Genomic DNA, 15,762 nt, shown 5'->3' on the forward strand with positions numbered 1-15,762 from the left:
TGAATTAAATCGATAATTTTTGATAATCTCCCGTTGTTAGTATATTACGTCAGATGCCCTTCGTTGCTAGGAAAAAATACATTCAGTGACATTAATGACAATTAATGTTTTTTAAAAATTATAAAAGTGATGACTTAATCGTCAAATATTTATAAAAACTGTGTGTTTAATGGTACTTACATAAATAAATTACAATAAAATTTTGGTTTTGAACAGTTTTATTCATGAAATAATCGCAACAAATTGCACTCGACCTCTGAAATTAATATAGAATTTCAGAGCTCTTGTGCAATTACTACTGATAATTATTCTTTAAAATTTGGTGAATAAAATAATAAACAATAATTATTGGTGACATGACATGACAGCACTTCTCAGTGTAATCTTTCAGATGCAATTTAATTATACTGATCGCTGTTTGAACTTGCGAATTTTAAAGTGGAATAAAATGATTCACATCAAGTGCGTTTTTCCTAATATGGAAATAATTTAACAGGAGATTCTGGTACAAATTTCCAAAACTCAGTAAGTAATCGGCGTTGACTTATACTTTAATTGGTGCTACTATAATATGCGATCTATCGTCGCGTTTCTACTATAGCTTGCGGTCTACCGAGGGATGCGGTTTATAACCTGTAGACCGCATACTACAGTAGCACCAATTAAAGTATAAGTCGAATTTTGGAAATTTAGTAGCCGAAGTATCCTGAATTAAAAGCATTAATTAACTAGCACCTGAAAGAATTATTGAGAAGTGCTGTCACAAATAATTATTGTTTATTATTCACCAAATTTTAAAGAATTAACTTTTAATTATTAATATTTAAATTTACATAAAACATAATTTTATTTATGTTTCAACAAATATAACTTCTATACAAATAAAAAAAATTTAGGTAATAGTTTTTTCTTTTTTGTATATTTTTTTTAATATACACAACACATTAATTATTGCTGCTGCGGCCACGGCCACGAAAATTGAAAAATTACTAATTTTGAAAAATGACTCGGGCTTCGGCACGGCACATTCGGACTTTTCCACTATCAAGGGATTTAGTTATCCCTGCTTGACTGAATATTATTTTTTGATATTACATATATAAAATAGAGTTTTTTACTAAATAAGTTCTTATTTCTAGAGTTTCTATGTTTTGATTAAATAAAAAGCCCAACTTTCGTCAGGCACAAAAAATTGGTTATAGACTCATTTGAGTTGTTCCCCTCCACGGAAATCTTTAGTAAAAGGCGAAAGATTTATTCGCTCTGAAGGGAAACCAGAGTGACTATAAAACTACTTCAAGGGTATCTTATCCTTAAGAAGTAGTAGTAAGCGTACGGTATGTAACTACCGCCATCTATTAAAGGAGAGCGCGAGTAAATACATTTTGAATTTGTTATGGGGTCGTCCATGTTTCCCCAACTGTCATCAACACGACTAACTTCACGCGTAACTTTGATACGAGAATTAAAAAAAAATATGCATTGAAATCCAGATCCTGTAATTCGTTAAGCGTGATAAAGTGAGTACAAATACATACATATTTCCTTTTTTTTTTTGTAATTACAGCTTCAATTTACCGTACACTTTTCGTAGACTCTGCCGATAAGGTAGAGTCGTGTTGGGGAAACTTGGCGTGCCCGTTATTAAGGAGCGCCACCACAAACCATACATACTTATAGACGTTTCACGACCATGTTAATCTTTCGGATCGAATTAACGCCATCTCTTGATTGGAATGGGAACTAAATTGACAAATTTTAGTTATGTGAGAATTTCAAATTATAAATTTTGCGGTATTTTTGATGAAATTTCGCAGGAAATTAAAACAACAGAAAGACAATTCAATGTTTTATTCCATATTTTACTGAAAACTTCAAATATTCCAATTTGTTTTCAAAATGCTAAACACTACTGCTGTGTCACGTGAAAGCACTGATGTGTATCGAGTTGAATGAAAATTTTTGAAAGAATCTTGTATATAGGATGATTGTTTAGATAAATATTACCTTATAATCTTTTACAAACTTCCAAAAATATATAGGTCGGAAATGTTGATGACACACTTGTCTATTGGAATAAACTGTTTCAGGATCTATTATATTGTTTTTTTTTTAATGTGGAGAAACACAACACGGGATGATCAATGTAAACTAAAAATTCTACTTATAAACATGGAGAGGTTAAATACACTTATTAAAATTGTGATTAAATCTAATTAAAAACGTAACACCACTATAATAAAATAATTAAGCCACAAACTGTAAAATAAAAAGTAAATAACAAATTAATTTAATTGTCAACTGTCAGTTGTTAAATATGACAAGAGAATTGACTGACAGCGACATCTCTGGATTGGAATGGTAACTAATTTGCTGTCTTGACCTTGACAATTTACGTGAAACGTCTATAAGTATGTATGGTTTGTGAGCGCCACCATAGAGTTAAATATTAGCATAGAGAGAGTGTCATTCAGAGCGAAGTGACGACACCATCTTTTTTATTTGGATTAGTGCTGTTTCACTCTTACGCATAGTAAAGCTGCTACAGTTGTCCTCCTCTTCCGTGCCTATTATCACACTGAATGTCATTATAGATTCTCGATACAATGTGTTAGAAGGAGATGCAGCAAACCAGTCCCCGAGATCTTGTCGTCAGGAAGCGCGGAAGGTAGGCTCCCTCTATGTTAATATATACCTCTATGAGCGCCACCCGATTCATCAACAACTCTACCATATCGGTAAGTGTCAACGAGAAGTGCACGGTAAATTGAAGGTGGAATTACAAAAATAATTATACTTTGTACTCACTTTATAATGCTCAAAAAATTGCGGGATCTGGATTTCAATGCATATTTTTTATATCTAATAATTGTCGTATCAAAGTTGCGCGTGAAGTTAGGCGTGTTGATGACAGTTGAGGAATTGGGGTCGACCCGTTATTAAGGGCAAGCGTAGGTGCAAGTGAAAAATTTTTGTGACAATGATTTTTAAATGCATTTATTTTTTTCGAATCCTGAGAAAACTAATAAGTATTTTTGAAAAATTTAAATGTAGAATGAAAGATTGCATTATTACCGAGGGTAGAAAGTCTCTGAAAACTTCTATAATGTTGGTGTGTGTCTTTTGAACTGGCAAGACCCACGCGTTCCAATCGAGCAATGGTCCCTTATGTTGCTCTTTAGGTACTACAATAAAATCATTAACATCGATTTAGAGTCACTTTACTTTATAGAATTATAACACATTATAACATATAAACCACAGGCGTAACCGGAGGGGAAGGTTTGGGGGTTATAAGCTCCCCCCCCCCCATTTGGATGTACTTTGAGCTCTATACTCTTAACACCATTACTATTCCATACTACACCCCAGAAACCATCAAGTAGTCGTAACTCCCTTAGGATCATCCTGATTACACCTCTGATGTAAACCATATATTTCGATGTCACTAGTTTCTTTAGTGTGCTCATGTACATAACAGAATGCACAGGATGATTCGAATCAGATCGAAAACGTTTTGCTTAATCCATTTGGGCGACATTTTTAAAAAATTTTAATAAACATTTTCATACCAAGATACAAATTGAAGTTTTTACTTCTGTATTAGTTTTTTAACTATGGTACACAGGTACCTACATACTGGGATTTTCCTATTGATTTTGTCTATGTTTATTTTAATAAGTTACAGGGGTGAAAAAAAAAGAGCAGATTTAGCGTGTTTTTGAATTTCAAATATCTCATTCAAGAGAAACTTTTTGGTTATTTTAAGGGACTTTCGGTCCTCGGTAATAATATAATCTTAGCTTCTGCGTTTAAATTTGTTTTTTGTCTTAATTTGTTTTTTTTTTAGACTTCTGCAAATATCTTAAAAGCATTATTAACAAAATCGATCAAGTTGTCTCTAGTTATAAAAAAATGAAATTTAGTTTAATTTTTATATGCAGTACTTATGTCCCTGTAAGTTGTATCCATATGGACAACTTTTTTATTATTAATTTTACGAAAAAAAGTTATTCTTTATTAAAAGTTCTGCATGGTCCAAAACCCAAGATACAACCATCAGATATCAAATTTTATGAATTTTGTACGAGGAATGTCAAAAAGTTTGAATTTCACTCAAGAGTAAAGTAATCAACTATTTTCAATTGGAAATAAGCCACAATTTTACCAAAAGAAAATGATTTTATTAACGTTTCGACGCCCAAGTCGGGTGTCGTTGTCAAAATACAAAATAATACAAAGTATTATTTTATTAATAAAATCATTTTTTTGGTAAAATTGTGGCTTATTTCCCATTGAAAATAGTTAATTATAAAAATGCCACAAGGAAATAGCTTCAGAGTAAAGTAGCTTTGTTTTTCACAATATTGTAAATTGCTATTATGAAACGTTGTTTGGAATTAAACACTATATTCTAATATGCAATTACATCCTAATTGAAAAAAAATTTTTTGAACAATTATGGATATCTAACTAACATTATTTTCAGTTATTTCAATTCTGATAACTCTTTTTATTAATTTTACGAAAAAAAGTGATTCTTAATAAAAAGTTCTGGATGGTCTAAAACCTAAAATACAACCATCTAATATCAAATTTTATCAATTTTATACGAGGTATGTCAAAAAAGATAAATTTAGATAAAAAGTAAAGTACCTTTATAGTTCAGAATATTTCAATTAGAAGGATGTAATTACATTCTTCTAATTGAAACATGGTTTTTAATTCTAAATAACTTTTTATAATAACAATTTTCGATATTGTGAAAAATAAACGTATTTAACTCTTGAGCGAAATTCATATTTTTTGACATACCTCGTATAAAATTGATATAATTTGACATAAGATGGTTGTATTTTAGATTTTAGACCATGCAGAACTTTTTATTAAGAATCACTTTTTTTCGTCAAATTAATAATAAGAGTTATCTGCATTAAAATAACTGAAAATAATGTTACTTAGGTATCCATAATTTTTCAAAAAAAAATATTCTTTTTTTATTAGAAGGATGTAACTGCATTCTAGAATATAGTTTTTAATTCCAAACAACTTTTCATAATAGCAATTTTCAATATTGTGAAAAATAAAGCTACTTTACTCTTGAGTGAAATTCAAACATTGTGACATACCTCGTATAATATTCCAAAAATTTGATATTTGATGGTTAAATCTTAGGTTTTGGGCCATGCAGAGCTTTTTATGAAGAATAACTTTTTTTCGTAAAATTAATAATAAACAAGCTGAAAATGCGAGCATTATCATAACGAAAACTTTGTTTATTTACGTATTTTAATTCAAAATGTGGAAAATTGCTGTTATGAAAGTTGTTTAGAATTAAAAATTATGTTTTAATGTGCAATTATATCATTTTGATTTAAATGTTGTGAACTATAAAGGTACTTTACTCTTGATCGAAATTCATATTTTTTATATACCTCGTATAAAATTAATAAAATTTGATATATTATGATGGTTGCATAATAAATCTTAGACCATGAAGAGCTTTTTATGAAGAATAATTTTTCTTCGTCAAATTAAAAATAAAAGGGTTATAAAAAATGAAAATGTTGTTGGTATCCATAATTTGAGAAAAATCTCCAAATATTTTTTTCCATTAGAAGGATATAATTGCACATATCAGACCATAATTTTTTATTCCAAACAACATTTCATATAGTCAGTTCGCTAAACTCAGACACAACTGGCTTGTGCTTGTAGTCAGTAATTTTACCAATTTGGCAAAAACAATCATTACTAAATAGTTAATAATTACTTAATAATTAGTAATTTTGCCAATGTTGGAAAAATTGGCAAAAAACAAAAAAATTACCTATTAAAATCACTAGCCAGTTGTGTCTGAGTTTAGCGAACCGACTATAATAACAATTTTCATTTCATAACAAATGGAACAGTCCATTTATCATTACTCCCATTAAAGGGGAGGCCGTATACTCGTATAAACCTTTTTAAAATCGTTATTATTTGTTTTTTAACCGAGAGGAGTGATTCAAATTTACCGCGCCTTAATGCTTGTTTCTAATTGGTCCAACCGCAGGCAAGTTTACTCCACTGTTATTAAATTTTGACACTAATGACATTTATGAAATTTTGTCACTTCTGTCTTTTTATAGGTTAATTAAGTATATTGGCGATTTTTTTTTGTTTTCTGCATTATTCTTTAATTTTTAGATTTTTAGTCTACTTTATATAAAAACAGTATAATATAATATGTATGGATTATCATCGAAAGCTGATATGATCAATGAAAAAAGAAGATGAATTTGGTGACTTTTCTAGTAACATTCTTGGGTGTGAATCTGTCTTTTTAGTTTACTCCTCTTGGTTAAATATCAACATAATAAATTATTGCTTTCAAAATATACTCAAATTGTATTTTTGAACATCGTGTTTATTTTATATAATAATTATTAAATTCACTATCAAATCTCATTGATATTTTATTAATACTTAATTTAAAATTTAGTTTGACATTCACGAAGTGTCAAACTCAAATGTAAATAACCTATGCTTTGCTTAACAAATTCAGATTAAAAACTAGCCTACTTACTAGCAACGATTTCAGCTGTCGTTTAGTGTGTCGGCAGAAAATAAAAGGATTGTGACGTCACATTTTAGACTTTGAGGTCGATTATCTCGAAGACGGTTAGAGATATCGAAATGCCGTTTCAGATTTGGATTCAGAAGACAAAACTACATAAGAATCCATCGATAAATCTGCTTTAAGTATTGCAGTAGCGGCAACGCAATAACACACAGACTTTGCGAATTTATAAACGAAAAGATTTCTTTGAAAAGTTTTCCAAATGGATACAACTTACAGGGACATACTGTAATATGTAGATTAAAATTATCTACAACTGCAGATGTGAAGTCTAATTTGAGTTAACAATTAAAGACAATAAAAATTTTGAATTAACAATTAAAGACAATAAGGATCATTTATAGTTATAGCAGTTATAGAGATAAAAGATATCATATCTTTTAAGTTGGACAAAGCACTACACTTTCACAAAATTTCATTGGAATCGGTTCAGTTGAATATGACAAAATTAGGAACAAATTTCATTTAATTTCCTACTATTCTACTTCAATTGACATACACTTTCTTTTTTTAGGCATTTTTAAATTTAAAACAAAACTATACTTACAGATACAAATATTGTCCCACGGCAAAGACACCACAAACTCCCAACACGTTAAAAAGCAATGGAATATTCACCAGCGCATGCAAAAACCTTGGATGCAACCCATGTATCGCCAAATTTTTCAAATTGGTGTTATATCTTAAAAAATTTAAAGGAGTGAAAACGAAATTGTTGAGTGATACAGTCAACATTCCAATTTCACCCCAAGTAAGGTAGGCGTAATATAAGGAATCTATAAAAATGTTAAATAAAAAGGAGGGAACGGTACATAGGGCAAAGACTAGAAGTCTGGAATAAAACGTTACTGGAGATACTGATTTGCTGCCTATTCCTCTGTACAACCAGAAGAATATCGGTATCACTGAGAAAGCTAAAAATGTAGGTCTATTAAAGAAACCAAATACAGTTATGGTACTGATAATAAAACAACTTCTGTATGAATCAGACGTTAAATACAAACGTAACTTATGGAATTTTGCTTTATCTACAGTAGTTTTACTTTTATCATACCTAAAATTTAAATATTCCTTTTTCCTTAATAGAGTATTATTAAATATTAAGCTTTCACATACAAAATACAATAACAGAGAAAATAGCACCAATTCTACGGTATTCGAAAATGTTCTAGTACCATATACTATCATCACATATGAGCTAGCTAGTATTATTAGACGAGATTTGTACTTCTCGTTATTATTCAAGCAAAGTTTGTACAAACAATAGTCAACAAGGAAAGAACAAAGACACATTAGTATTCTGGGCACAATGAGCAGCATGTAAGGAGTTAGCAGCGCTTGGTTTAAATATTGCTTGCTGAGGGCATTGAAATTTCGCATTATTCCATATGGTATTCCTATTGTGAAGTATGGTATTGTCATACTCCGAATAGGAGTTGTTACATTGAACTCCCATGGTGGACTGCATTGTACATCGAAAATTTTACCTACAATAACACACAAGCAATAAGCGAAGCGATACATACACATTTATTAGCCAAAACATTACAAACCATAAGAAATGCAAACTGCATTTTTTGCATATTATCTGGCATGTTTGACAGTGTCGACCTTTTCTCGAAATATTCTCCGTACTAAAATCTGTTCCTTTGAATCATTTTGGGCATACCTGCTATATTAACAGATTTAGGTAAAATGGTACATACCAACAACCCAATATACAAACAAAATGAAACATATAAGTAGAAACACTTTTAGTGCGACGGGTTTTTCCGAAATCCATAAAAGGCGGACGTGTTGGTGAAGCTTTTAGGAATAAGTGGCTGTATGAATCTCGGAAATTTACATTTGTTTCATTTCTGGTTTTCGCGTCAAACAGTGTATTGAGGCAAATAAGTTAATTTACACTGTTATTTTAGTAAGTAACTCCTGACTTTTTCAATTTTTTTATATCGTGATGTCAAAACTATGTGCTTGGGTGCAACCATATCCTGAATTAAAGCTGGATGGAGGAAAAGTATTTTGTCGATGAGCTTGTTCTAAAGTTGTAAGTAACTATTTTCATTTTAAGACAAGTACCTTTGCGATGCCTTGTTATCTTCAAGAATTTCAATTTCAAAAGGGAACAATGTCATTATTACCTCATTTTTGCAGAATTATTGTATATTTAACATTCCTGAGGAATGACCATAAGAAAAATTCGAAAAATTGTTGCAGATAATTCGATTTATTTTATAGTTGACGAAAGTACTGATTCACAGAGGCGCTATATGGCGCATTTAACGATAGGGTTTTACACGCAGATATAAAAAAACACTTGTTACTTTATTGAGTCAAAGCAATTGAAGAAAAAAAAACAATTTGACCATAACATGTTTTGTTTATTAATGTATTATTTGTAAACAATTTACTAGCACAATAGGATCAAAATATGATAGTCATTATCATGGTGCTACAGTCCTCAAAGGGCTTCAACTTTCTCAAGCATTGTCCCTTGCTTGGATTTTCAAGTTGGCAACAACACTGATCTTGTTTCCTGTTACTACATCTATCCACCTCAGGTTTGGTCTACCCTGTCTTCTCATTCCCACTGGTTGTGCTGTATAGAATCTTTATCATGTTCCATTCCGGGACCTGGGTTGCATGTCCTGACCACTGCAGATGGTGTCGCTTGATTACAGTAGTAATATCTTTTCAACCAAACTTATGCTCGTAGATATTCTACAGTTCAAAGTTATATTTATGCCTCTATATTCCGTTTTCACAGATTGCTAAGAATATCTTGCCATAAGATAAATGATTATAATATATGAAAATTCTTACACTATTTTCACCACCTAGAAGCATTACAATTGGTACAGAAGCATTTGGTATGTAAAGGGGTAGTGAAGCGCAATACATGATGCAGTATCCCGTGGGCATCTCTTAGTTTCTCCTATTCAAGTCCTATCTTCACCTGCAGTGCTTCAGCTTAGGGATACAAAAATGTAACTACATTTTTTCCATTTTGAGATATCTACACCATTGAACTTACCTTATTGAGTTCTTTTGAGTGACACAAAATTGTATTTCTCCGAACACCTTAAACCCCAGTAAGGATTTTTCGTAACCGTAACTACATTTCTTAGCAATCTTTGAGTGTCACAGGTGATACTATGTTTTGACTGATGATATTGAGTTACATTTTTATGGCATAAAGTTTATTGCACTGAATGGTGGTTGCAGGTAGCAACAATGGATTTAATAATTTGTTTAGTATATTTGGCAGCGTGGTCTGTTGCATTTCCAGCTCTGTTACAATAAAAAGTGAATAAGTTGATAATTTCATCGGCTTAGGGACACAAAATTGTATCTCAGAAATGACTACTCTTCAGCAGAGCGTGTCACAATCAATCATGTGTGCAAAGTGATTGACACAATTAAAAATAATGTTTAAAAATGTTTTCAAAGTTGATGTTTATTTAAAAAAATAAATAAAAAACTGTTTATCGGTTCTATCAATATCTTAAGTCGATTACTTTTATTTTGTGATTTTAAATAACGTTATAAAATGAATTATGATTATTACTTTTCTTATTATTATTAGAAAATTGGGCAACTCTCAGTTGTTAAATTAGATTATAATACTATAGCAACAAAGAATTACAAATAAATTACTGATCCCAACAGTAAGTCTATAATAATAGATGTTTCATTTAGGGACACAAAAATGTATCTCCACCACGTTTTATCTAAATGTTGTTATTTTGAGAACACAATTTATCCATTGTTGGGTATGATTATATTACCTTAAAGTAAACATTTCTAAGATTAATAATTCGGAACAAAAATTTTGAGAATAAACTACAGATCATTACAAAATGCAAATCACTTTTTTAAAAACCTTAAATAAGCTCTGCTGAAAAGTAGTCATTTCTGAGATACAATTTTATGTCCCTAAGCCAACGAGTGGAAGGTGGGATCAGGACTGACGAAGTCTTATATTAGGCATTATGTAATTTAGCACTGCTATACAACCCTCTATAGTAAAAGTTCTACTGTAATGTATGCCACAGAACTCCTGAGGTACCGCAGTCACTACACACACACATTGCAACATTTACAATGTACAATAAGCCAATTGGATGAAATATAACAAAAAAAAAACAGCACATAAATCATAGAACCATTCACCAAAATGTATGTATAATTAATAATGACCTGGTCATAGTAGCTCCATTTCTTGCCACGATTCTTGGTGACTTTGTGACTAAATTTTAAAATGAATTATAGGATTTACTGTATTATTGATCAACATTAGATTAGAGATCATCATCATTATTGGCTCTACAACTGATGGTGAGTCTTGGCCTGTTCTAGAATCAGCTTCCATCCCTTCCTATCCTTCGCCTTGGTTTTCCAATTTCATACTCTTAAGACTTGTAAGTTGTCTTCCACCTGGTCCTTAAATCATGCTCTGGGCCTGCCTCTTCTCCACACTCCATTTGGTCTTTGATTATAAATGTGTTTCGATAGCTCCATCTCGTTAATTCTGTCTAGGTGGCCTAGCCACCCCAGCCTGTTTGTTTTAATATACCTACCAATACTAGCCTCTTTTTTTTATTTGTAAATGGCTTTGGCATAAACCAATTAGCCAGACTTATTTTTTATTTATAAAATATAAAAAGAGCATTTTTTTATCCAATATAAATAAATTGATTGTTCAAATTCTCACACCCTAGGATAAATGTTATTATGTTACTTAGTAAAATTTGTGTGTTTCTGTTTAGTGCATTTTTTATATTATGCATATTTTTTTTATTTTTTTTAATTATATTTTTTTTTGGTTTTTTTAATGCTTTGTGTACTCTTTTGTTTAGTTTTAATTCCTTTTTTTTCTTTGTTTTTTTTTGTTTTTTTTTTTATTTGTTTATCATTACTTATTTTACTTTTTTAACATATTTGTTTAATTTTTTTTTTAATATTAATTTTTTCATGAACACACTTACAATAATATTTTGTATCGCAGAATTGCTTCCAATGGTGTTAGTTTTTTACAATATCATTTTGCAACGAATTAAATGATTATATAGTATTTTTACTACAAAAACGTTATTACTTAGGTCAAAATTTTTCGCCATGTTTACTATAAACATGCCAATAATGAAAAGTCACATTCTAATGTGTTGACAGTTCTCTTACGTCAAAAATTTTCACCTACGTAATAACGTTTTTGTAGTAAAAATACTATACAAACATTGATATAAGTTAATATTATTACTAAAAATTATACAATTTAGATTGGTTGGCAGACAGAAGGTTACCATATCTTCGAAAAATGATTCAATGCTCTTCTTATTTCATGAACATTCTAGGATTACATGGTTCATATCACCAACTTCTCTGCATAGACAATATGGGTTTTCATCCAGTCCTATTTTATATTTGTACAAAGGAGTCATAGCATGATTAGATCTAATTCTGTTTGTTGTAACAATGAAGTTTCGTTTTCTTAATCTATGAAACCAGCTTTTTGATGGTATGTTCTTTTGGTGGCCGACATAGTTAAGCCCTGTCACTTATGAATTATATTCCTGCTGCCACAATTGTTTTAAATGTGAAGTAAACTTGGAGGTAAGATCTGTAGATGGAACAATATTCGTGGTTAGATATCCTGTGGTTAGATATTGGTATCCTGTGTCAGTGGCTGATTTGGCTAGTTTATCTACTACACCAATACCTTTTATTCCTGAGTGTCCTTTAATCCACACTACAGTTATTGTTTTCCTTTGTTTTGTTGCTTCAAAGTTCAGTTTTAACATTTCTGCCTCTATGCTAGTAAGGTTTTTCGATGATTTCAGGTTTGTTATACGGTCAATTGCACTTTTACTGTCAGTGAATATAACATGATTCTATGTGTTTCCAGACTGGGCGTATCTAAATGCTTTTGCTATGGTAATTGTTTCAGCGGTATATATGGAACACTCATCTGGTAGCTTGAACTTGTAATATTGGGAAGAGCTTGTGTCATAAAAAGCACAGCCTACTTTTCCATTCAACTTGGATCCGTCAGTATATACATATGTATTGGTGTTCAGGCCATCTTCCATTAATGGTTTCTAGAAAGTTTTATTTTGGGTCCAGGTAGTATGTTTTTATTTGTTTTGAAAAGAAAACATGGGGAGGTTCGGTGTAGATAGGTATAGTTTTATTGATTGACAGGGAGGTTTTATAGAACAGTAAAGCAGTATTTGGATCTGTTCTCCATTTGGTATGGGAGATACTAGGCTCTTAGATTAGAGATAATCAAGTAGGTTATTAGCAACAATGACAAGTGGAATGATTCATTAATTATAAATTCTCATTAGAGGTTTGATAGTTTTTAATCTAAATAAAAAAGATCTTACCTGCTAAGACTTCTACAGATTGAAAATATTCATCTGGATGGATATAGCCTGTTTGAGGTAGTAAAACTAATAATATCCTAATAATAATCTGGAAAATATATAGAGTATTCCGCTTGTCCTTTTTCTTCATTTTAATGTTTTGTTTACATTTTGGGTGTTATTTTCATGTAACATAACCTATTTATACACAATCACAATGATTAATCGGATGTAATCCAAATTGCCTAAATTGGGGCGTTAATTTTATGGGGAGATAAACCAGAAACCCATTCTGGTGTTTTTAATTTTAAATTAAATCATTATTGTTACATATTCTTTAATATATTAAACTTTTTCTCCTTAAAATGTAGTTTGCTCTATTATGTATGCTACCATACCTTAATTCCTCCAGATATCACCAACTTTTATTGGGTCAGCTTTCAGTTTTATTAGTTCATATTTCTACATTTTTTGATGTTATTCCTATAGGTGAGGGTAGGATATTGATACAATGGGGTTCGTTGTTATCTTTGAAGTCTGGTCTGTCTTCATTTAGAACTCTTTGAGGTACCAGTCCCATTTATCACGTGTAGTTGGTGATACTTATATCGCTTTTCTTTTCCTGTTATAGTGACTTTAATGCTCTCTAAGTTTCTGTGATTCTACGTCCTCCTAGATGTACTTTTATCATGTGACACTATTGTTGTCGGCTTTATTTTTCTTAGAACATAATATTCTTCATTCTTTGGCGTGTATCTCCTTGTGTATCAGCTTTCTTACAGGGTCTCCTGTAAGACCTTGATTGGGATCATTGAGACCTATTTTTTTTTGTATTTAGTCCAGAGACATAGTCCACAAGGGGGGCTTCCTTTTCGTTCTTTTTATATTTTTATTTGCAGATTCAGCTTAAACTTAACTGGCTAAACAGACGATTTGCAAAGCAAATACATTTCATCTAACGCCCAGTCAAATCAAGGGGCAAATATTTCTAATAAATCAGATGTGAAAGCGTTTTTAAACATTCTCCTAAGAAACTTCTCATTGCTCATGAGTTCGATCTATAATATTTTTAACATTCTGCGATAAATCCTTACCTCGAATATTTCTAATTTATTCTTCACTGAAATACTGAGTGTTCATGTTTGGCCAACATGCAACAAAAAGGAATAGGTGTATAACTGTTACGTCTTTTAATTTAGGGGACATTTTCGCTGTTTTTCTTCTTCCTTGTGTGCCTATCCGTGACGAATATTGGCGACTACATGGCAATATTTATCTTATTTGCAACAGCACCTACGGAAAAGCTGCACAGATATTGTGTTGAACAGTTGAACCAAGTTCAGAAGTTCTTTAACCAGGTTCTTCCTGGATCTCGCTTTTCAAATATTTTTCCTTGCATGATGGCTTGTAGGAGGGCATATCTGGATTCATTTCGCGTAATGTATCCAAAGTACATCGCTCGCCCTATACATCTGCATTTGTTCTCATTCGGTATTAGTTGCTATTAGGGTGGTGATAAGGTCCAAAGATTCGTCCGAGGATTTTTATCTCAAATCATTTAAATTTTCTTTCAATTACTTTGGTCAGAGTCCACGTCTCACACTTCTACATGAGCACTGGTCTAATCACTGTTTTATAAATATATTCTGCTCGTGTTAGGCTCTTAGATTGAATAGTATTATGGATGCTATACATACATCTGTTTGCTGTCTGAATTCTCCCTTTAATCTCTTCCGTGATATCGTTATCTGCAGTGATTGTTGCTCCGAGATATTTAAAACTCCACTTTTTTCAAAATATATCGGTCTATCGTAACATTTTGCCCTATTCTATCTCGTTCCTATATTATATGTTATAGACATATTAGGCATAAGCGATACACAATGGCCAGGAAATGGCAAATGCCCCACAACTAATCATGGTATGTTTTATTATGCCGGAAGGGACACCACAACCCATCGATACGGAGTTGGAGTCATCATCTCAAAAAAATGGAAAGATGCTGTAGCAAATTTTACTCCATTCTCAGAGCGCGTGATGTTAATACAACTGAAAGATAAGAAGAACATAATAAACATCATACAAGTGTACGCTCCTACAGCAGACAAAGACGAAGAGGAAATAGAACAATTCTATAATAACTTAGAAGAAGTGATGAGAACAACAAAGAGACAACACATTAACATAGTAATGGGCGATCTGAACGCCAAGGTAGGTCAGGGTAAAGTTGGAGAAAATGTCGGTAAATACGGCTCAGGTAATAAAAATGAAAGGGGTGATCGTTTAGTTCAGTTTTGTCAAAGCGAAGATTTAATAATAACTAATACATTCTTTAAATTACCCCCAAGGAGACTGTATACGTGGACGTCACCTCAACACACACAAGAAAAAGTAATCAGAAACCAAATAGATTACATAATGGTGACAAAAAGAAAGATACCGTAATGCCGTGAAATCTACTAAAACTTACCCTGGAACTGATATCGGTTCGGATCATAATCCAGTAGTATCTGTGTTAGAAGCTAGACCAAAGAAAATGAGAAAAACCATCATCCCAACGTTAGACTTAAGTCAGCTTAAAAGTGAACACCGACGACAAACAGTGCGCGAAGAAATCAACACCGACCTCAGTGTAGCAGAAAACCAAATCCGCAGAACAGACAACATAGATGAAAAACTGAAGTATATAAACACTATAATAAGAACTATGGGAAAGAAACACCTAACCAAATCTCCAAAGAAACATAAGGTGTGGATGACACCAGACATACTAGA

The 15,762-nt window shown here is 31.6% G+C and overlaps 1 protein-coding gene and 1 non-coding gene across 2 annotated transcripts in view; both read right to left on the reverse strand.

The window, feature by feature from the left end:
- The window catches only part of LOC126880013 (GPI mannosyltransferase 4), a 29,973-nt gene extending 16,793 nt beyond the window's left edge, over positions 1–13,180 (reverse strand). Inside the window, exons 1-2 of the mRNA XM_050643529.1 lie at positions 13,009–13,180; positions 7,170–8,109 (exon numbers count right to left, since the gene is read on the reverse strand). Coding sequence (XP_050499486.1) covers positions 7,170–8,109; positions 13,009–13,138 — 1,070 coding nt within the window. The 5' untranslated portion in view covers positions 13,139–13,180. The remainder of the gene's footprint in view (positions 1–7,169; positions 8,110–13,008) is intronic.
- Positions 1,166–1,283, reverse strand: LOC126880998 (U5 spliceosomal RNA). The gene has a single exon (XR_007696703.1). It is a non-coding gene; the product is annotated as a U5 spliceosomal RNA (small nuclear RNA).
- Positions 13,181–15,762: the final 2,582 nt, after the last annotated feature.

The sequence above is a fragment of the Diabrotica virgifera genome, chromosome 2, assembly GCF_917563875.1.
Source record: "Diabrotica virgifera virgifera chromosome 2, PGI_DIABVI_V3a".
Taxonomy (NCBI): Eukaryota; Metazoa; Arthropoda; class Insecta; order Coleoptera; family Chrysomelidae; genus Diabrotica; species Diabrotica virgifera.